Consider the following 21,590-nt stretch of genomic DNA (forward strand, 5'->3'; position numbering starts at 1 on the left):
CATGGTAATGTAAAAAAGAGGTATGGGAAGGTAAATCATATTTATGTGGGAACTACATAGAATATGTATGGTAAGTGCATACTAATTGATGGTTAGATTGTTATAAGTAGGTTAGTAGGTTTGGAAAGGAAGTGGATACACTTTAAAAAGAGTTAACTCACTTTTAGAATGATTGGTACGGGGTGGAAAATGGCAATGTAAATCGTGTCAATGTAGCATGAAGCGGGTTGTACTATTGAAAATGGTATGGTCTTGAAGGGGATATGATACAGCTATATCATTGATTGTATAGTGCAAACCGTAGTACACTCATACATGATGTGTACAGTTTGTAATATATCTATATAACCCATACGAGAGTAATGTAACTCTGGTTTATGTCAAAACACGGTACAAGACATGTCTTGATAGAGAGAGTTCAGAGCCCGGTTCTCCCATGGGTCGTATGATTGTAGCAGGAGTTATGTAGACTGTACACAGGGTAAAGTGTACGGTCTTGAGGAGGTAAAATGCGTATTAAAGTTGTCAAGATCGGGATCCTATGTAGGATCGTTTTTGGGTTTGCAAGATCGGGATCGGGATCCTAAGATCCCATAAAATAAAACATAATTTTAATTTATAATTTTTAATCATGAAAAATATTTCAAACATTTAATTTTTGTTCAAAAGTTATAAAAATTTCAAAATATTAGTCATAAGTCACAACATAAAAATTTCAGAGCCCGGTTCTCCCATGGGTCGTATGATTGTAGCAGGAGTTATGTAGACTGTACACAGGGTAAAGTGTACGGTCTTGAGGAGGTAAAATGCATATTAAAGTTGTCAAGATCGGGATCCTATGTAGGATCGTTTTTGGGTTTGCAAGATCGGGATCGGGATCCTAAGATCCCATAAAATAAAACATAATTTTAATTTATAATTTTTAATCATGAAAAATATTTCAAACATTTAATTTTTGTTCAAAAGTTATAAAAATTTCAAAATATTAGTCATAAGTCACAACATAAAATGATAAACGGTAAATTGGTAAAGGGTAAAAGACATAAAGTGGTAAAAAAATTCATTTACAAAAAAAATAAATAAGGGAAGATAGGATCGGATCGCGATCCTACGATCCTACCTACGATCTTATGATCCTACCTGCAATCCTACCCAAAATACGATTCGTTTACGATCCGAATCGTTTTTCATACCTATGATCGTAGGATCGTACGATCCTACGATCAGGATCGCGATTTTGACAACCACGATACTTATATATGGGTGTTCATATAGTATGCAAAGGAATTTATGGGTTTTCCGTTTGAAAATGGTACAATCATACAATAAAATGGTAAAGTGGTAAAAATATTGTTGGACTACTATTGATCAAGTGTTTGATTTATAAATTAAAAGAGGAAATAAATCATTATTCACCTATTTCAGTTCTAAAGATGTATGTGTTCAAGGTGCAATGTTGGAGTGTTTTGGGGTGCATAGAAGATCAAAGGAGGAGATTAAACAAAAGTTTGTAGGGAGAATCATCATCAAGGAAAGACCATCTTATCATCTTCTTAATTGTGTCATTCCTAAGATTTTGGCACATTTAGAGGAATTTAAGAAAAGAGCCAAATTTTGAGAAATCTTCCTTCTAACCTAAGATTACGAGTTATCAATCACTAGTAGTGAGAATAATAAAGTTAATAAGACCATTAAAATCCTTTGCATTATGTGTATATGGGGTGGAAGCCTAGGAGACCTCAAGGTTAATTACACTTACCTATTGTGAGATTCAACTTAATATGATAAGTTGAAGGAGATAAGCTTATGTATAATCCAAAGATGAAAGTCATCATAGGATGAGAAGCTAATTTGTTAATATGATGACTTGAGTTAAGTCATCTAAAGGAAGAAATTGTGTCTAAATGGCATAATGGTAGATATATCATATTGGGCAATCGTATCATGTTTTTGTTTGATATAATACTTCACGATGTGACTTGATTTGTTTTTTACTAACATAAAAAAGACCCAATTAAAACACGACAAAGATAATATGAAATAACCATTAGTTTAATTCAATTATACAAAACACGACAAACATATGTTAAAATCGTGTTAATTTCTTGTCAAAATTTTCACATTAACACGACACAACACAACTTCGTGTTTTTTTAAGCTAGACATGAAACAAATTCGAATTTCAATTTCATCTTCTTATTGTATTTTTTCTGTGTCGTATCATCAATTGACACCCCTATATAATTATGTTGAATATGGTAAGTGAAGTATGTACTTGATGTTTTAAGGACAAATATATCAAACCATAATGTGCACAAGCAAAATCAACCTCCCTTACAAGGTGAATAACATGATAAAATGGCAAACATAAGTCTATATGAATCAGTGGCGGATCTAGGGGTTTGAGGGGTCCCGAACCACCACTTGATTTCAGCTTATAAGTGAGAAAAAAAATCTTTTTTTTTGTGTGTGTTAAGGTGCAATCACTAAAAAAAAATATGTGCAGCTATTAATATATGTTGAATGAAAAAAATGATGTTACTATTGCTATAAATTCTTGCGTCCACCCCAGATGGGAATCGTGAGTGAAGAGTTAGTTGTTAGTTTATAACGGAGACTTGAATGCAAGGCAAACTTGACTTAAGTTATTCCATCCGGAGACCAAGCTTGGGTGGAAGGCCAAAGATAAAGAGCAAAACTCAATTGGCCATGTGGGATCGAGATCAAAATCCCCTAATATCGAATTTAAAAATTGCTGCCAGGTTGCCAAGTTGAAATCAAATCCAAAAATCGGTGGCGATGTGTAAGTGGAGGAGCTTGTAATAGAGACAATCAAATGAAAAAGGTTTAATGGGTATCAACGGAGACTATGATCAGAAACTATGGCTCGACTCAGTGATGACATGGAAGAGGAGGGTGGCATGAGGGGCAATAGAGAAGGCGAAGGTAGGAGTGTGGCAACATGTGGGGGTTGGTATGGAAGAGGTTGGCGGCATGGCGGACAACAAAAGTCTCTGATGACAGTGTTGAATTTGAAATATGCACAATACAAAGCTTACGCCGATTAACATAAATTCTTGTAACATTTTTAGATCAAGGATTCTCTAATACTTATGTGTGTGTGTGTATTATGATCTTAACATGATTTGTTCTAAAAATTGGGCTCTGTCCTGTATTTAGGACCCATTGTTTAAGTTTTGTTGTGGGTTTGTGTTTTTAGTATGAATTGAATGTAGAGGTGCACAACCGGGTTGCCAAAAGAAACACGAAGTTGGACTTGAGGCGGTTTAGAATTGGGTCGAGATGGAAAGCCCAGGTTGCCTGGGCCAATGTGCATCTCTATCAACAGCCGTAGAGTACTAGTCTACTAGAGCATCAAATTTGAGAAATCGGGGAATCTGGTTTCGCTGGTCTCAATTAACTACATAACATTTGTTAACTGTTATGTAGTTATATTTAGATGGGTATTCAAACATATTACGACATTACTAATTTTTATGTAGTTATATTTAGATGGGTATTCAAACATATTACGACATTAGTAATCTCAAGTTTGGATGCAACCTATAAATCGTTTTTATTTAAAAAGTTTATCTTATTATTTTGATTATACTGCTTATATGTATATATCATATTTAATAGGTTAATTATTTATAATACGAAGGCCATGTTTGGGGTGCTAGCTTAATAAACTATATCAAGGTTAATAAAAAGCTAAGTTATAAGTTATTTTAGCAGTCTAACATGTCCGAATAAGATGCACCAAAAAAAAAGGACAGGTCCAGACTGCATGAACATGGCGTGTTCAGACAGCTGGGTTTGCTATATTAACAATGGAATCCGGTCCAAAAACTAATTCAAAATTAAATTTTTTTGAACTAATCTTAGGGACCTGTTTTTGGCCAAAAAAAAAGTTACCATTCTGCTCCCAAGTGATGTATACATATTGATTTGTTACATTTCGTTTCAATGCACTTAAAATGCCATCTTTTCTTCAATTCTTGTTAAATTATGTGTTCAACTTGCAGTTTTTCGTGATCTGGACTTTCATATTTTGTGCAGTATAGTTGCAAATAACAAGACTTGCAGTCCAATCTCCAATCAGTAGAACTATGCATATGCTTAACACTGGAGAGCCATGACAAGAAGATGGAAATCATGGAATACATATAAAATGAAAAACTTGAACAAGAAATAGCTCAAGCCACAAGTACAAAAGATGATGAAGATGACAATTAAAAAAACAAAACACTTATATTAAATGTAATACTTTTATTCAAATGCTTTGATTCAAATTGGATAGTTTGGCTCCTTAATTACCTATGTCCTATGTCATGTAGTCTTGTAGACAATATATCGATAGCCCACATCACAACATGTAATGTTATGAGTGTTTAAAACACATACACTACTACTCCTTAATGTTTATACTTTATAATAATAACATAAACTCTTCCTTCACTTCACTTCAATTACTAAAAACAAAACATACTATGGATTCAAAGACAATTCTTAACAAATCATAATGTTCATGCATGAAGATTTCCATGTAATGTATGGAGATCTTTTTCATGCCCAAGTGACTAGTGCTGAAGATGATAATTCATAACTCCAAACCAAAATCAAGATTTGACCATGAAAATGAACATTCCAAAGGACATGAAGAGTGAATGAGATTGGAAATCATGATGGTGAAGTGAAGTCATTCTGATTAACACTGTGTACAGTGTATTTGATTTCAATGGAGAGCTATCAATGAGCTAAATAAAGATAGCCAAATATGATCTTAAGAGTAGAAGTATAGAGCAAAACTACTGCAGCTTGATCCCATTTCAGTTTCTTTCGTTTGTGCATTTGGGAGCTCTGCCATAACTAGCCTTCTAATTGTGAGAGTAACTTAAAAGATTCCAGAAATCAAGTAAAGCAAGACTTATCAATGGCAGCTCAATTGATATTAATACGACAGCATATTCAAACCCTAGACGACCTTAATATTTCTTACACCACAGAAATGTGTTCACTCTTCAACAGTAGCAGCATTGCTTGTAAAACCTTAACGTCGGCAAATACGGTTCTAAGTTTAAAAAAAAAATAAGGTGGATTCTTGAAGCGGAAACTAAGCTAACCTCCTTGAAGCTTAGGCATCGTTGTCCTTATCGTTGGTGAACTTATCATTAGAAATGCGCAACCCCGGAGGAGCCGTACGACGCCGTGTCCTTGAAGGAAGAATGTTATCCAAATCGACCTCCGCCAACGGATCATCGGAGAGATCATCATCATCACCGTCTGATTCACTCGCGCCGTCATCATCGGAAGAGTCGTCTTCGGACTCTTCGATCAGCTTTCCTTTACCCTTATCATCCTTCATTATCCCTTTCCCCTTCCGATCAATTTCAGCTCCGCCGTTGGAATGTTCAACTTCGTCTTCGTCGTCGTCATCTTCTTCGTCTTCCGAATCGACATCGTCTTCTCCGTCATAGTCTTCCTCTTCCTCTTCCTCTTCCTCTCCATTGTCGTTGATAACTTTCTCTTCGGCGGCAGCGGAGGCGTCTTTAACGGCACAACTCTCTACTTGGTGCTTCTTTGTGGACTCGACATCTGCGTCCGTGGCAGTTTGCTTTCGCTTGGACGGCAATACATGTGGTTCTTCGTTGCTATTCAGCTCTGCCATGGCTTCTTCCAAAATCCAAACTCCCAACCCTTCTTCTTGTATTTAGGGCTTTTAGTAGTAGCAATGAAACTTGAAAACCTGCTCGCATATGGTCTCGATACGGGTTTCGACATAACTGGACCCGGGCCCAGCCCACGGACTCTTTTCTCTTTTTTCTAATTTTCAAAATGATTTACTATTTAACTCCAACAAAATGAAGATATTTTTACTGGTTATTAATTCATGTATTCTATTTTGTAACTATTTAACGTAACGGACTTATATGTGTTTTTTTCAAACACATTACATCAACGCTATGGTTTACTCAAAAATGTCGATTACAGCATTAAGCAAGCGTTACGGGATGATTTGTGAAGGTATTATATTGTCATGATCAGTAATATCGTTGTACTTATCGGACAAAAAGAAAATGGATATTGTCCCATCTAGTTCGGTTGTTCTTGGAATCTAAGGGGGCAACACGAGTGATAATGTGGTGTTTGTTTAATCGTTGGAGTTTGGATGAGTAGTAGTAAGTGGACTTAACTATGTAAATGGAATCACAACAAGTTAGGAGTAACTCATGGAGAGATATTGTTGCTTCATTTCTCATCATGACAAGCCCACCGCAAGACAAAACATGTTGGCATACATATATGGAAAGGCTAATCCCATTTTATATAAGGGTCGGTACGACACCATAAAATCCCGATGATGGGGTATTTTCAATTTTAGCCTTGAGTATGAAAGAACAATGCATTTTGGCCTTTAGGTTTGAAAAGATTGCAAGAATGGTCCATAGTGGCATTTTGGTAATTTTGGTTAGGAGGTAGTACCTTGAGCGTACATTGTGTATGCTAGGAGTATTGGGGCGGACCCTAGTACGTTGGGCGTACACCGTATATGCAGGGCGGACCCTAGTACGCAGGGCGGACCCTAGTACGCTGGGCGTACACCGCATACGCAGGGCGGACCCTAGTACGCTGGGTGTACACCGCAAACGCAGGGCGCACGTGGTGGAACTTCAAACCCTAATTTTTAGGGTTTTGTCCATATTTAAGCATCATTGTCTCTTATTTCTCATTCCCTTACTAGCCTCCATCTGGGAAAAGTGACTCCCAAGCTAACCCTAAGTGAGAAGGGTGCATCTTGAGCTTATCTTTGTGTTTTGTGACATTCTTGAATAATAATAAAAAGAAGAAGGTGGTGAGAAGAGCTTGAAGCTTGGAAGCAACTTGGATATGAGATTATCACCTTGCTAGCAACCTCCAGGAGATAAAAAGTTCATAACTTGATCATTGTATCTAGTAGATCTAACCATGTCTTCATTTAGGGCACTTTTGGTGCCAAATATGGTGATTCTTGAGCATGGCATGCTCTTAACCAAATAATTCATCCTTTCAGACATTGTGACGGCTCTTGAGTCATAAAAATGTGATCTTGGTGCTTAGTTTTACTCCATGCATGCTATAGAAGGTCTTAAGGCATTAAGATGTTGTGATTTTATGTATTAAGCACTTAATGAACATGCAAAGTCATAAAGTTGAAAACTTTATGACTCTTAGTGGCATTTTGCCTTGGATTTGTATTTGGATATATTAAGTCGGAGAAATAAGCTCATAATAGATTAAGAAGGGGACTATTGCGTACGATGGGCATACCGAAGGGTACGTTACGCGTACGCAGATTTGGCCCCGACGCCTCGGACAACAAGTACGCCCCGCATACATCCGGAGTACACCCCGTGTACAAGCCCTGTGTTGACTCGATTGAGTTGACTCGGTTGGGTTGACTCGTTGACTTGTTGATTTTGACCAATTATGACCAGGGGTATTTTGGCAAAATTTTATTAATTTAGAATGGGTAATGTTTTAACATTTAGGATTAGGGTGAGTCGGTATTTGGGAGCAGAGTATTGATCAACTATTCGTCAGACTGTGAGGTTAGTTTCCATATTGTTCTTGTGGCTCGAAGGCACCAATGCCGACCCTTTTGGTTATGTATCCTAGTATTTATGATGTTGTTATATAGTAGTAATATGTAGATCTGTATGTTATTCTATTAACTGGTTATATGATTATCTGTTGTTGGATATCTGTTATTTGTTATGTGCATGTCGACATGGTATGATGGGGTTGAGATTGTACTACTTGTTGTTGTAAGCCAATAGTCTGGGGTATTCCAACCGAAAGGTTGTGGGCCGAGGCATTCCAACCGGAAGGTTGTGGGTCAAGGGTAATCCATGCAACCAGGAGGTTATGGACCCGTTATGTATTGGAAATTCCAATTGTAAGGTTGTGGGACATGGGTAATCAAACCATAGGTTATGGACATATTATTAGTTTGATTATATGCTTGTGTGGTGGTACTTTAGGAGAACTCACTAAACTTTGACTTACAGTTTTAGTTTGTGGTTTCAAGTACTTCTGAGAATCGTGGGAAGGCGAAGGCATGATCGTACACAGCTTCCTGTTTTGTCAGTGGATCTTGGGGAAAAACTCTGATTTGAAATAATACTTTGAAAACAATGATTGTTTTGTAAACAATGTTGATGAATGGTTGAGTTTCAAAGATTTTAATTTTTTGTGATTTTTGAGTGTTACAAGTTGGTATCAGAGCTTTGGTTTGAGTGCATTGGATGATCATTCGTGTTAATCCAGACTCAGACTAAGGAACTGCAAAAGTTTTTTAAACTAATTTTCCAAAAATTGTTTTTAAAAGTAAATAAGGAAGGATGTGATGCGTACGATCATCCGGAGCAAGAAAGTATACCCCAAATTACCCACATTGTTATTTGCTATTATGTTTATGGTAGAACAGCATGCTAGTGATAGGCTAGGGATCTTCAGGAACTGCATGATAGAATTGCCTAATAGCCTTGGGTTTCTTCTTGTATTGAATTGACATCATTACTGTAGTTGCTTAGTGTATACATCATAGTTGTACATAACTAAGATTTTATAGCATGAGAATGTTTGTTTTAGCCTTATTTCTTATTCTTATCTGATGAAAGGCTTAGGTTTGAATTAGGTATTCGACTGTCTATAGGATCCAATGTTATGTATGATTAACATACACGAGTGTTGCAGGGTTGGTGGAAGTTTCATGGATAAGTACCATTAGGTGCGGAAGGTAGTATGGGCATGTAATCTTGTAAGCACAGAACCCGTATGCGTAGCAGGGAAGTCACAACCCCTAGGGTTTTGTTGTGGAATGGGTTATATGGTATGATATGCGCCTCATCTAATATTTTATGGTTTATTTTCAGTATGGTGGTTACGAGGCGATTTGAGTTAGGATCCGTATCAGGAGTCGGAACGAGTGGCTAGGATAGGCTAGGGTTGTTTGAGGATCAGGTTAAGGAGATGATTCACGCTGAGGTTGTTTCTATTTTTCGGGGGCAGATATCGGAGTTGTCTGGGTCTATCAAGACCTCCATGATGGAGTTCTTTGACGACCGATACGCGACACTTTCTGAGGTTGTTGCTGATGCAGCTACCGCAGATGTCGTTGGTGCGGGGATTAGCGCGGGGATAGCCTTTCAGTATAGTGAGGAAAACTCACCTGAAGCAGCAAGACATATAATAAAACCTTTGAAATGTATAAGATGGGTTGTCCAACTCTCCGAACACCTATATCCCAACAAAATCTCTACTTAGCTCACATATCAAGTATTAATGAATAACTTATATTATACTTAATCGTTACCCCCCCCCCCCCCTCACTTTGTGTGTGTATATATATATATATATATATACACACACACACACACACACAACAACAACAACAACAACAACAACTGATCCAAGGATTGATTTACCCCCCCCCCCCCCCCAAGAAGGTTAATGCCTACTAATAAATGTCATCCTTTAATTTTAATACATAGGCTCCTATATTAAATTAAGTTTCAAAAACTCTTGTTTTTAAGTGCAAATAATGTTTACAAGCAAATATACTAATATGTTTATACAAACCTCTTTTTATTTAGAATATGAGCAATATGTGGATTAATTATAAAATAATACATTTAAGTATTTGATAAGTAAATGATTTGACAATTATATACAAAATATGGAATTTTAATTAAAAGAAAACAATTATTAATTGGGCTAATAAAACACTTCATCGAGTCCAATCTCAATTCATTGAATCCATCAGAGAAGTCCAAGGCCAAACTACTTACTAATACCTACTAGGTTAACTAAGTTAAAAATATTAAAGGCGGCCAAAAGAAGTTACGTGTGAAGGAAGATGCACAAAACGCATGCTGACAGGCATCAAGACTGGTCGACGGGGCACAACACCTTCGATACAGCTATCTCTGGTGGATCCTTCTTCTCTGGGGGCAAAACCAACCCCAATCTTGGCTCCCTCATTGGTGACCCCATTCCAACGATCTTCTCATTCCAGTAATAGCGCCTAAATCCATTAAAAGACCACATGCACCTCGTCGGAGCTGAAGCAGATCCCATCACTGATGCTTTAAATTCGCCTAACTCTGACGTCTCCCCTTACTCCGGTGTCGATGGTCCTACTCCATCTCTCGTTCTCTCTGTCAAGGTTCCTACTCGACAGGTGGCTCGAGAGAGATTCACTGCGAATCTGACGCCTTCATCATCACCGGATGTTGAGTCCCCCAGAAAAACTAAAACCCATGGGAGGGTGTATATCTCGCCACATATGCACACCAGAGACCAAAATCCGAGATCTCCATCATGTGCCATGCTCCACGGAGATTCGAAACAACCACAAAAAAATGCCAAGAGGAATGAAGACCACACACACACACACTTGGTTGTCAATGCGGTTCACTCTCTTCTTCTCCTTCAACCCTACATTCTCGATACATATCTCATATATATGGGTTATGGTAGTTGGCTCTGTTCTTAGAAGGAGAATTATAACACCCATAAAAATCAAGCCAATTTAAAACTTTTTCAACCATTCAAAACCATTAAGTTATTACAAAGTGTTTTCAAAATAGTTTAAACATCAGAGTATCCTAGAAATCCATATCATAAAAATGTGAGTAGGTGTACGATCACGCGTTCGCCTTTCCGCGATCATCTGAAGTGCCTGAAACAAAATCCAAAACTGTAAGCTCAAAGCTTAGTGAGTTCCCCCAAAATACCCATACACACAACAATATACATATAATCACAAACAACATACTATAGGCCCAATCAACCATCGGGTTGGAATGCCAACATACTATGGGTCCAGTCATCCTCAGGATGGAATACCCTCGGACCACAACCATCAGGTTGGAATGCCCACATACTATGAGTCCAATCATCCTCGGGATAGAATACTCATGGCCCACAACCATCGGGTTGGAATGCCTTGTCTGTTGGCTCTCGCATAAAGCCAATAAGCCTCAACCATAAATCAAAAATGTGCACATATATCAGATAATCACATAATAGTCTATAGACAGACAACCCAATCTAACATATCATAATAACATGATAACATCCTATCTACCAAGATACCGATCTAACAGATCATAATAGCATAATAACATCCTATCTACCATGACACCGATCTAACAGATCATAACAACATAATAACATCCTATCTACCAAGATACCAATCTAACAGATCATAAGATACTCGAGAATATAACATATCAGGATAACAATCCAAAAAGGGTCGATCTTGGTGCCTTAGACCCTTGAGTATAGTGAGGAAAACTCACCTCACAATGTCGAACTGCAGTGATAAGATCAACTCTCGAATCACAGCCATGAACTCCACCACCTACATTCACAATAGGACCACTTCCATAAATTCCCAATTTACTAAAATACCCCCAGAAGTCAAAATGGTCAACCCTTGGTCAAAGTCATAGTCAACGGTCAAGGTCAACAATCCGTGTTGACCCAACTCATCGAGTGTAGCTCACTGACTCTTCGAGTCCTTCCAGAACTCGAGAAATCGTGAAAACCCTAGTTGACTCGCCAAGTTTCCAAACAACTCGTCGAGTCCATAGGGTGTCCAAATGTCGGAAAAACCCTAACTGACTCGTCGATTCGTCTCACTGACTCGCCGAGTCCATGCAAAAACCAACAATAGACAATCTTCACTGGACTCGTCGATTTGACCATGCAACTCGTCGAGTCCCTTCAGTTTATTTATCATTCAGAGGTTTTTAAGTTATCCCAAAGCTCCAACTTGTTGATCTAGCTTCCTAAGGCACAAACTTCATGTAAAGTTGCAAACTTTACGTGCATGCAAGGTCTTACAGGCTTAGAACACCAAAAACCAAGTCTAGAATGAGATTGAGGGCATGGTGAAAGGTCAATACAAGATAAATTTGATAACTTTATGAAGTTGGGACCTAGAGGAGTCCAGATCTGAAGTTACAACTTCAGATCATGACCAATACTCGAAATGGTTCACAAATATACTAAAAATGGCCTTAAACCCAAGAAAAATGGGATCTAATGCTAAAATGATCAAGGTAATAACTTGTTACCTTCAAATGGATGCCCAAATGTTGTAGATTTTGGATATACAAGCTCCTTCCCATTCCAAGCTTCTTAACCTTCCAACTTTTTCAACAAAATACACCAAAAACACTCTTTTAGTCTCACAAGCTCAAGGGAACAACAAATAACGGCTAGGGTTTCCTCTTTGGGTAATGAAGTGGTAAGGAAGGCCACAAGAGGTTGATTAAGTTCTTTATATAGGGGAAAAACCCTAAAAATTAGGGTTTCATTTCCCAGCTCCTACTCGTCGAATCGAGGTCCTCCAACTCGTTTAGTAGACCTCATAAATCACGCAGCCTGATCCACTTCTACACGACGAGTTGGGGGCAACCAACTCGACGAGTAGGTCTAAGAATATGACTTTAAGCTTTTAAATTTTATACCTGGAAGTCGGGATGTTACAAGAATATAACAAATCCAAAGCACATAACCAACACCCCCATACATAGTGTCATGTACTAGGAGGCGGGAAAAAGAAGCAATTGAAAACGGCACAAGTGGTCCCTCGATTTTACCAAGATGGCAACAATGGTCCCTTTGACTCATTACCTTAACATTTAAGTTTCTTATTTTGACATCATATAGTCCCTTGAAGAACAACTCTTATATATTCATTTTATTGTTATTATTATTATACCATACTTATTTGCTTCATTAATTAAATGGTCATTTGTTGGCATAAACTTATAAATACCCTTTTTAAATTAATTAAAATCCAACTGATTCCTTATTAAATATATTTAATTATTCTTATATTTATATTCTTATATATATATATATATATATATATATATATATATATATATATATATATATATATATATATATATATATATAAGTAGGTTAATGCGAAAACATAAATATCTTGCGAAAACGTGAAAACAGATTTTATCTTATGGAAATCAAACACATGTACTATAAAAAAATTATTAGCAATGAATTAAAGATAGTAAGTTTACATTTGGTGGTGTTATGGTAATATAGATTTAAAGAAGGTTTTAATAAATTTTTTTTCACGTCCTTAATAATTTTAAATTCATGTCTTCATAATAAAAATGTTAAAAAATCATACTTTGCTAATATGAAACAATTTCTCATCTATCATCGATTATCATCATGTATTTCAAAGTTTGAATGAATTATTTTCCAAAATATAATGTTAAGGTGACACAATATCATAGTTTTTTTTTTTGTTTTCGCGTTTTCGCAAATTATTTGCATTTTCGAATGAACTCTCCCCTATATATATATATATATATATATATATATATATATATATATATATATATATATATATATATGGTTAAATTCTTTCATTTTTTCATCTTTATAAAAATAAGATTGTCAACACAATTATTACAATATTCATTTATACACTTTACTAGGATAATAAAAACAATATGTAAATATATATTTATTAGAGATAGAAAGTACAAAGACTTGAGTAGTATAAAGATGACAAACTGAAAATGTATTGTGGTTTTTTTTTATGTTTGGCCATTAGTTTTTTTCTTTTGTTTTAATCCTTTGTATGTATGTCATAAATTTTGTGTATAAAAATCGAAAATAAAATCTTTTTAACATTCAAAATAATAAAATTATGCTTCATAGTGATGATGTTCGCTTGTGATCAAATTTGGTATATATTCTCTTTTGTGAGTGTTCTTTTAAAAACCTATATAACAACATAAGATTAATATTATAAAAGCCCTAAACTTTTAACGCGTAATTGGAAAAAACCCTAATAATTTTTTTTATTATTGCTACGGCCATAACTTTCATGCAGAATTATCACTCTAGCATACTTAACGAGTTTCATGGTTAACTTTGTTAACTTTTTTGCAAAATCAGTCCTAAAAAGTTCAAGTTTGGTCCTTGAGTTTGCAAAAAATTACACCACATGATTTTTTAACTTTATTATTTGTGTTTTGTATACTTTATTTATTTTCGGTTTTTTTTATTAATATATATACATTTTTTATTTTCTTTTTTTGTATATATTTTATTTATTTTCATTTTTTAATTTTATTTTTCACAAATTTGATTTTTTTTACCTTTTTACCTTTTGTTTTCTATTTATTTAGTGTATATATATAGAGTATACTAGAGTTTTTTTTGTTTTTTTCATATTTCTTTTCGTCTTATATTTTAATTTTTTCATCTTTTAATTTTTTTTTATTTTTTTTTATTTTTTTTCTTATTATTATTCCAATTCTTATTTTCATCTTTTATTTATATTTTAATTTTTTCAGCTTTTATAATATTAGTCCTAACAACGTATATTTATTTTAATATGAGACAACAATTCAAAGTAAAAAATATAAACTATTGGCAGCGGTGGTCATAAAATAAAATATTAAATTATAAATGGAACGGCTTTTACATATGAATTAACAAATATTGAAATATAAGTGGGTTTTATATAATGTAATATTTAGAAAAATAACAAAATGACAAAAGTTTGAAAGAAAAAAAAGGTTAGAAATTATATATGAAGTTTTGAGATAAAGGTTTGAAATGAAAATAGATAAAGTATGTACATTAAAACTCATAAAATAACTATAATAACTTTAAAAAGATGCTATTTCTTAAAAATGAATCGGCGTTTAGAAGCTGTCATTTCTTTTTTGTATTTATTACATATTTTACATATTAGTTAAAAAAAATTATATTATTTGAAGCCAAACAATGAAGGTCTCGAAATCAAGTTAAAAGAAAGTTTTTTTATACCAAAAAAGTTAACCAACGTATAAAACCATACAAATTTTTTATTTGCTTTGAGAGGTTTTGCCTCTTGTGTTTTTCCGGATGTCTAAAAAATACTTCTTTAGAAATTAAAAGTTTGAGAAAAATCATAGATATAAGTTTATAAGCCCATCTTACATTCAAACTTATAAACTCACTTGAGTATGTTCTTTCCATCAATGTGGGATTTATTTTCATACATACTTCTCTTGTTAACTTTTATTCTCAAATACTCAACTTTAAGTATTAATATCTCATTCATACATACTCAATTTTGCATATATGATATATCTTTTTGAAGCTCTCGCGGAGTAAAACACAAACCCACTTAAAATTAGTTATTTATACAACATATGTATATATTTATATCCGTCCAAAATCGTGGCACAACTTAATACATATTATACCTATAATTTCTTTTTTCTAAAAGGAGTTTAGTCCCTACACCAAATTAAATACCTTTTCTACCCTTTATATATGTCATTTATTTATTTTTTTAAAGGTAAAAGTAACTTTTCTTTTTTACCCCTTATATATCATTTATTTATTTTTTTAAGGGTAAAAGTCTAGGAAAAGCATGAAATAAATAAAGTAAAAGTTGTTGATGTGGCAGATGCAGAATAGATGCAGAATGCCTCTGTGACCATTCTGACATCACTGGTGTCTGATCTGAGTACAATATTTTACGTGGAGTAAAGTGCTCACAGAGAATACGAATAAGAATACTCCACCGCCAAAACACCTCCCTTCTTTTCCACACCCGTCCTCCATCTCTGAGATTACTCTCAGGCATACACTCTACGTGTATTAATGGTGGCAAAAGGGGTTTAATGAGCATAAATCCAAAGCCCCTAACAAACAATTTTTCGTCTCAGGTCATCGTTGCCTTTTTCCTCTTAAATTTCACTCCAATTAATTAACACCAGTACAAATTTGGCAACACCATGGATGCACCATGTACAATCCTTAACCTCTTCTTTCACCAAATCTTTGCTAAATATAGAGATAGCTTTGATCCACCCTACTACAACCAACAAACACCGCTCTCTATTCAAAATTTCCTAATACTAGAAAAAGAGCGAATGGAGAGAAACGGTTATGGTATGCTGGCGGAAAACCCCATCGCTGCGACGAAGGAAGGTGGCGACTTCACCGCTGCTCCTGCTGAAGTCAGCCGTCGGCGCAAGCCCGTGATGAAGAAGGATAAATGTTTTATTAAGAAGAAACGGGTGTCCGACAGTGACGATGCCTATGTTCCTCCTCCTCTCCCACCAAATGTATGATCTCTTCTTCTTAAACCAATCTTATTTTCCGGAATTTAAATTTCTAACAGTAATGGAATGGCTTATTATGATTTGATTATTTTTGTTATTTAAAAGTGTTTCACATTTTCTTGAATTACGATCGGACCTTTTCCGTGTTGGAGGGCGATTGATCAACAACCTAAGCATCAATTCTTGTAGTTAACCATTAATTCTAATCAATGGTTCTGTTTTCTTCTTTTGTTTGATTTTCAATCAACCATCATAGCTTACAATCGAATTGATCTTGAAACTGAAATTAAGTGATCCATGATCGTGGGAAATTTAGAAATATTAAACTTGACCAGAAATCCAGAAGAGAAGAGAATAGCCCGATGGTATTTTCGTTGTTTGATGCTAAAATTTGAGTCATTCAAAAAGGAAAAAACATGTTTTAAAAAACGAGTTATTACTTGAACTTTTTTGTTGACAATAATAAATTGTATTAAATACTTTATCCACGTGGCAAAAACAAAAAGGTTTTATTCTCTTTCTTTAATCTAAAATTGGAAATGAAAAATACTCCAGCAAACAAAATAATTTCCTTATTTATTTTTTTTTATTTTATTTCTGAAATCTGGTCCATGCAAATATATAGCTTATGTTTCATTCATGGAAGGAATTCCATCAAAACATTCCCAAATAATTGATTGTTTTCCATGTAAAAATCTCCACCAATCGATGAATTATTGTGTCAAAGGTCTCAAAAGTCAAACCCAAATGGATGTAGGTAAATAATTGATAACTTGTATCCTTTCGTATCTTTATTTACTCTTAGTTATTATACAACTTTCAATCTTTTTTTATTAGTGGGGTTTTTTGTTGTTGTTGAAGGCATATATACATGAACAATGACATGATATAAAAACTTGGTAACTTATGTTATTACATCATTAAATTTGAAATTAATGTGTTACTAATTGCTATAATAGATAGATATTTCAAAGTACAATGTCCTAACAAGAGCAGAAAATACAGTAAGTTGTTATTTCTTGCATTTAGCCCTATCTACAGAAGCTTAATCAGTAGTTTGTCATTACTAAGTCCATGTGTTGAAGCTTAATCAGTAGTTTGTCATTACTAAGTCCATGTGTTGTTACCATGAATGGAATGATGTTGTTCTTCCCACATCACATGATGATCTTGTTTTGTTTCAAGATAACTACTAGTTATACAGGTTTGGTTTGTCTATATTAGATTACAGAGCGTGGGAGGTTAGCATTTCTGTTCTACAAGAAGCTTCACAAAAGTGATGTCAACAGTATCGGCAGAATCGTATTGCCAAAGGTTGATTTTATTTAATTTTTCTATCTTGGAAACAATTAGTAAGTAATTGAGAGGTGGCAATTTCGACAGCTTCATCTGCATTTAACCATTTATTTAATTAATAATGTAGAAACCAGCAGAGGCTCACCTTCCTGTGCTCTTAAAAAACGACAGTGTCATTTTGCAAATGAATGACCTGAACACTGGGGATGAATGGTCATTCAAGTTTAGGTTGGTTTATGCTGCTTTATAAAACAAAAATAGACTTGCCAATTTTACTCATTATATTTTGGTTGGTTGGCTTCATTTTAGAATTTGAATTTTGACAGGTACTGGCCAAATAACCGCAGCCGCATGTACGTGCTTGAGGGCACAGGTAAGTTATTTTCAGTTTTGTTTCTATGTTGATGTGTGTGTGTGTGTGTGTGTTTTGATATTCATTCATCTTGATCTTGTTAGGGTCTTTCACCAAGAAGCATGGACTGGAAGCGGATGACTATATACTGCTATACCAGGATTTGGTGGATCAAAACTATGTAATAAGCATTTTATACAACCACCTACCTAAGCTTATTAAGATGGGTTGATTAATCCAATGCTGTTTTGGTTTGTTTCTAATCAGTTGATTCGGGCTATTAGAAATGGTTATGAAGAAGAATATGAAAAAGAAGCAACTGAAGTTGAGGGAAACAAGGCAATAGAGAAGGATGATGCTAATTTGATGAATCAAGCTGTGGCTGGTGGGCTCGAGTTTAATTATAATCTCCCTAACACTGACCAGCCTACCAACTTCCCAAACATGGATGGTTATGGTGGTGATGGTGGTTGGAGTTTGATGAATGATGATTGCGACATCTACTTTAACGAAATCATCAACTCATTCAGTAGTTCATGGGATGATGAATTCATGTACCCACCACCGATTCAACAGATTACTTCTTTTGAAAACCTGTCCAGTGAGGATCTCTCCCAGGTATAAATGCATCGTATGTCTGCAACCCAACCTACTAAAATAATCAATCAGCTTAAGACTCTTTTGTGTTGTGTGGTGTTGTTTTGGACAATAATATCTGTAAAGCACTAGTTTCTTCTTCGTTTATGATAACTAATAAAAGATGAAAACATCACATGAACAAAAACTTCTCCAAATGTATATTGTCCACCCATTATTCATTCTCCAATCCTGTGTCTTTTCATCATAACAAAAACTTCTCAACTCATGAAGCAGAGAACTACACAACCCAATCCTCAATGTTACCCAAAAAAAAAGTCAGAAATAAAATAACAACAATTAAAGTTGAAACGGGCACCACATTCTAGTGTCCCGAACAAAAAAACAAGAGATTACTCTCCAAATCTACTGTGGTGCCTGCCAATGCCATCAAGGAAGTAGTAGAATAATATATCCTATTGTTTATTGACTCATTTAAAATAAAGAAACGCAATTCTCAGGCTTCCCAGTAAACTTCTATTCCTTGGCAGCCTCAATAGCAACTGGTGCAGCACCACCTGTTGTTGGCCTGTATGTTGTAGTAAATGAAATGAAGTCAGAAATGAAGGAAATGGTGTTTGACAAGAGAAATAAAAGACTTGAGATGAGATAAAACTTACAGGCCAACAAACACTTTAAAAGCATCATAAATTCCCCATTGGGCACCAGTCAGAGTTCCAATCATCACTATACGTAGAGGAAGCCCTCGGGTGAACAAACCCAAAACTCCAAGCTTCTTCACAGCCTGATAAATAAATAAAAAAAAAGTTTAAGAAGAGTTCACTTTTGACTTTTGAGATGATAACTGATCAAAAACATATGAGTAGTACTACTCACATCTCCAACACTTGCTCCCTTGGCATTGTTAAGGAAGGAGACAAGATTGTCAGCAGGATGAGACACAATAGCACACAAAACACCAGCCACATATCCACCAGCAAAACTAACTCCAAGTTGAAGGGATTTGCTGCACTCGTTCTTTGGTGTAGGAATCGCATACTTGTACATCATCTCCACAATTGTCTCAAACGAAGCAAACTTCATCATTGTATCTGTTTGCACATATCAAACACTACTAAGTGTCCCACACACAAATCAAGCTAACTAAACTTGTAACCAAAAAAAAAAAAAAAAAGTTTCTTATCAACTTACATGGTATTTGGCGTCCCCAAAGTGGAACCAATCCCTTGTACAACCCAAGTACACCATCAGATCTCACGAATTTTGGAAGCCCATCACTCAAACCTCTGGCAAAACCAGGTTGTGTTTGGACACGGACCTTCACTGCTTCCATGGGGCAAAGGGCCACGTCAGCAATGATTTCTGCAGAGGCTGAACCAGCAAGGTAGATCAGGGTCTTGTATTTGGTTGCATACTCTGGTCCAGCAATGTCGGAGTAGTATTTCTTGAAGAATTCATAGAACCCAAACTTGCAGGCGCCCTGGGCACTGTACCCAAGTAGGGTAGGGACCCATCCCCTGAAGAACCCCCTTACACCTTGTTCCTTCAGCAATACCCCAAAACCAGACGATATGCTCTTGTATTTAACTGGATCGATCTGAGTAACCAAAACAACAAACCCATGAGATTAAGATCAACACGTGAGAAAACCATGGGATGGAATGAATTTCAAAACGGATGTCATGCCATAGGCTTTGATGATGTTCAATGGTATTTTATAGAGAACACTTGTATATCTAATTCAAGAAGAATTGTGCATCAAATTTGATAATCAGTCGTCGACTCTATTTCAAAAAGAATTGTGCATCAAATCTGATGTGATAGATGCATGATTTGAGAAAATAGAAATACCAAGTAACTAGAAACTACTCGAGCTCTCGGCTAAGCTCTACTTCATGAAACTTCAATCCAATAGGTTTCTGGTTGTCAGAATCCACAGTCACATGATGTAACCCAATTCGTTTTATTACTAAAACTAGCCAGAAAATGAGAACACGATAGAAATAAACTTGGAATGACAAACAAAAGGTTGGAAGAATAATTTTATGACAATTAAGAACCTTCACTGAACGGATCGACATCATAAAACATGAATTAGAAGGTGAACAGCAAGTACCAGATATAATATTAAAAACACTATCACACAGGTAATCGGATGCAATAAATTAAACACAGATCAAATCACCGACGTAGATGAGTAAAACCAAATTATCCCGAACTGAGTTTGACGTAACAGATCTACAGTGAGCTAGCAGTAAACTATTGCACATCCATAGAAAGAACATCATAAAAATACACGAACATAAAAAATGAAAATTATCTAGACAGAATAATATAAAACTAACCAGATCTAAAGAAAGAAATGATTGAAGGAATTACCTGCATGTTACATTTCACAAGATCAAGAGGAGTAACGGTCATGTGCGTGAGACCACAGCTGAGAATACCTCCAACAGTACAAGCAGCGTAGAATCGAGGAGAGTACATCTCGATCTTGCCTAGAGGCTCGTTGGGAGCAGGAATCACAAAGTTGTTGTTCTGTTTGGCGGGTGATGTAGAAGGAAACAAGGTAGGGTTTGAAGTGTTGCCCATGAGTAGGCTGCTAGGCGAAGCAGAAGAAGTGTAGAGGAAATTAGGGATGAGAGATTGACGAGAGTTGTCGGAAAACGCCATGGCCGAATATCAGAGAAAAGAACGGAGAAGATGATTGTGGGATGACTTGAGTCGACCCAGACCTCTCCGATTTCTCCTCCGTTCCGAGAATCTCAACGAAAATGGTTGGCTTTTATATACAAGTTGCTCAAGCCCTAGACACCAGCCAATAGCATGCCTGGTTGCGTTCCGACGTCGTATTGGTCTAATCGCCAATGGCATATTCTCGCAATTTGCTTGGGAATTGGAACAAAGAAAATGTTTTATTTTGGAGACATATTTAAAAAGTTTATAACATGATTTGATTGTTTATAATAAAAATTGATATATTAACTATAAAAATTTCATATTTTTTGAATCTTCTCTTTATTTATAAGAATATTGACACAAAAATCATATATATTTATAGTATATAGATTTTTTAGGTTTACTAGAAATAACCATTATGTTTGGAATAGATTAATTTGGTGTTGATCGGAAAATACTCTTGCATTATTGGGGTGTTGCAATTTTATAATGTGTGATTGGTCATC

The 21,590-nt window shown here is 35.4% G+C and overlaps 3 protein-coding genes across 3 annotated transcripts; 1 reads left to right on the plus strand and 2 right to left on the minus strand.

The window, feature by feature from the left end:
• Positions 1-4,930: 4,930 nt before the first annotated feature.
• On the minus strand, positions 4,931-5,712 carry LOC111888792 (uncharacterized). Its single transcript, XM_023884902.3, has one exon. It carries the CDS (start codon positions 5,669-5,671, stop codon positions 5,138-5,140), a length of 534 nt encoding a protein of 177 aa, XP_023740670.1. The 5' UTR covers positions 5,672-5,712; the 3' UTR covers positions 4,931-5,137.
• Positions 5,713-15,594: 9,882 nt separating this feature from the next.
• Positions 15,595-18,793, plus strand: LOC111888780 (B3 domain-containing transcription factor ABI3). The gene is made up of 6 exons (XM_023884892.3): positions 15,595-16,163; positions 17,385-17,474; positions 17,584-17,684; positions 17,783-17,829; positions 17,913-17,989; positions 18,076-18,793. The coding sequence occupies exons 1-6, from the start codon at positions 15,831-15,833 to the stop codon at positions 18,430-18,432; spliced, it is 1,005 nt and encodes a 334-aa protein (XP_023740660.1). The 5' UTR covers positions 15,595-15,830; the 3' UTR covers positions 18,433-18,793.
• On the minus strand, positions 18,583-21,178 carry LOC111888770 (mitochondrial phosphate carrier protein 3, mitochondrial). The gene is made up of 5 exons (XM_023884884.3): positions 20,785-21,178; positions 19,597-20,002; positions 19,282-19,496; positions 19,065-19,189; positions 18,583-18,973 (listed from the first exon to the last, which is right to left on the minus strand). The coding sequence occupies exons 1-5, from the start codon at positions 21,076-21,078 to the stop codon at positions 18,922-18,924; spliced, it is 1,092 nt and encodes a 363-aa protein (XP_023740652.1). The 5' UTR covers positions 21,079-21,178; the 3' UTR covers positions 18,583-18,921.
• Between the last annotated feature and the right edge of the window lie 412 nt (positions 21,179-21,590).

The sequence above is a fragment of the Lactuca sativa genome, chromosome 2, assembly GCF_002870075.4.
Source record: "Lactuca sativa cultivar Salinas chromosome 2, Lsat_Salinas_v11, whole genome shotgun sequence".
NCBI classification, from domain to species: Eukaryota; Viridiplantae; Streptophyta; class Magnoliopsida; order Asterales; family Asteraceae; genus Lactuca; species Lactuca sativa.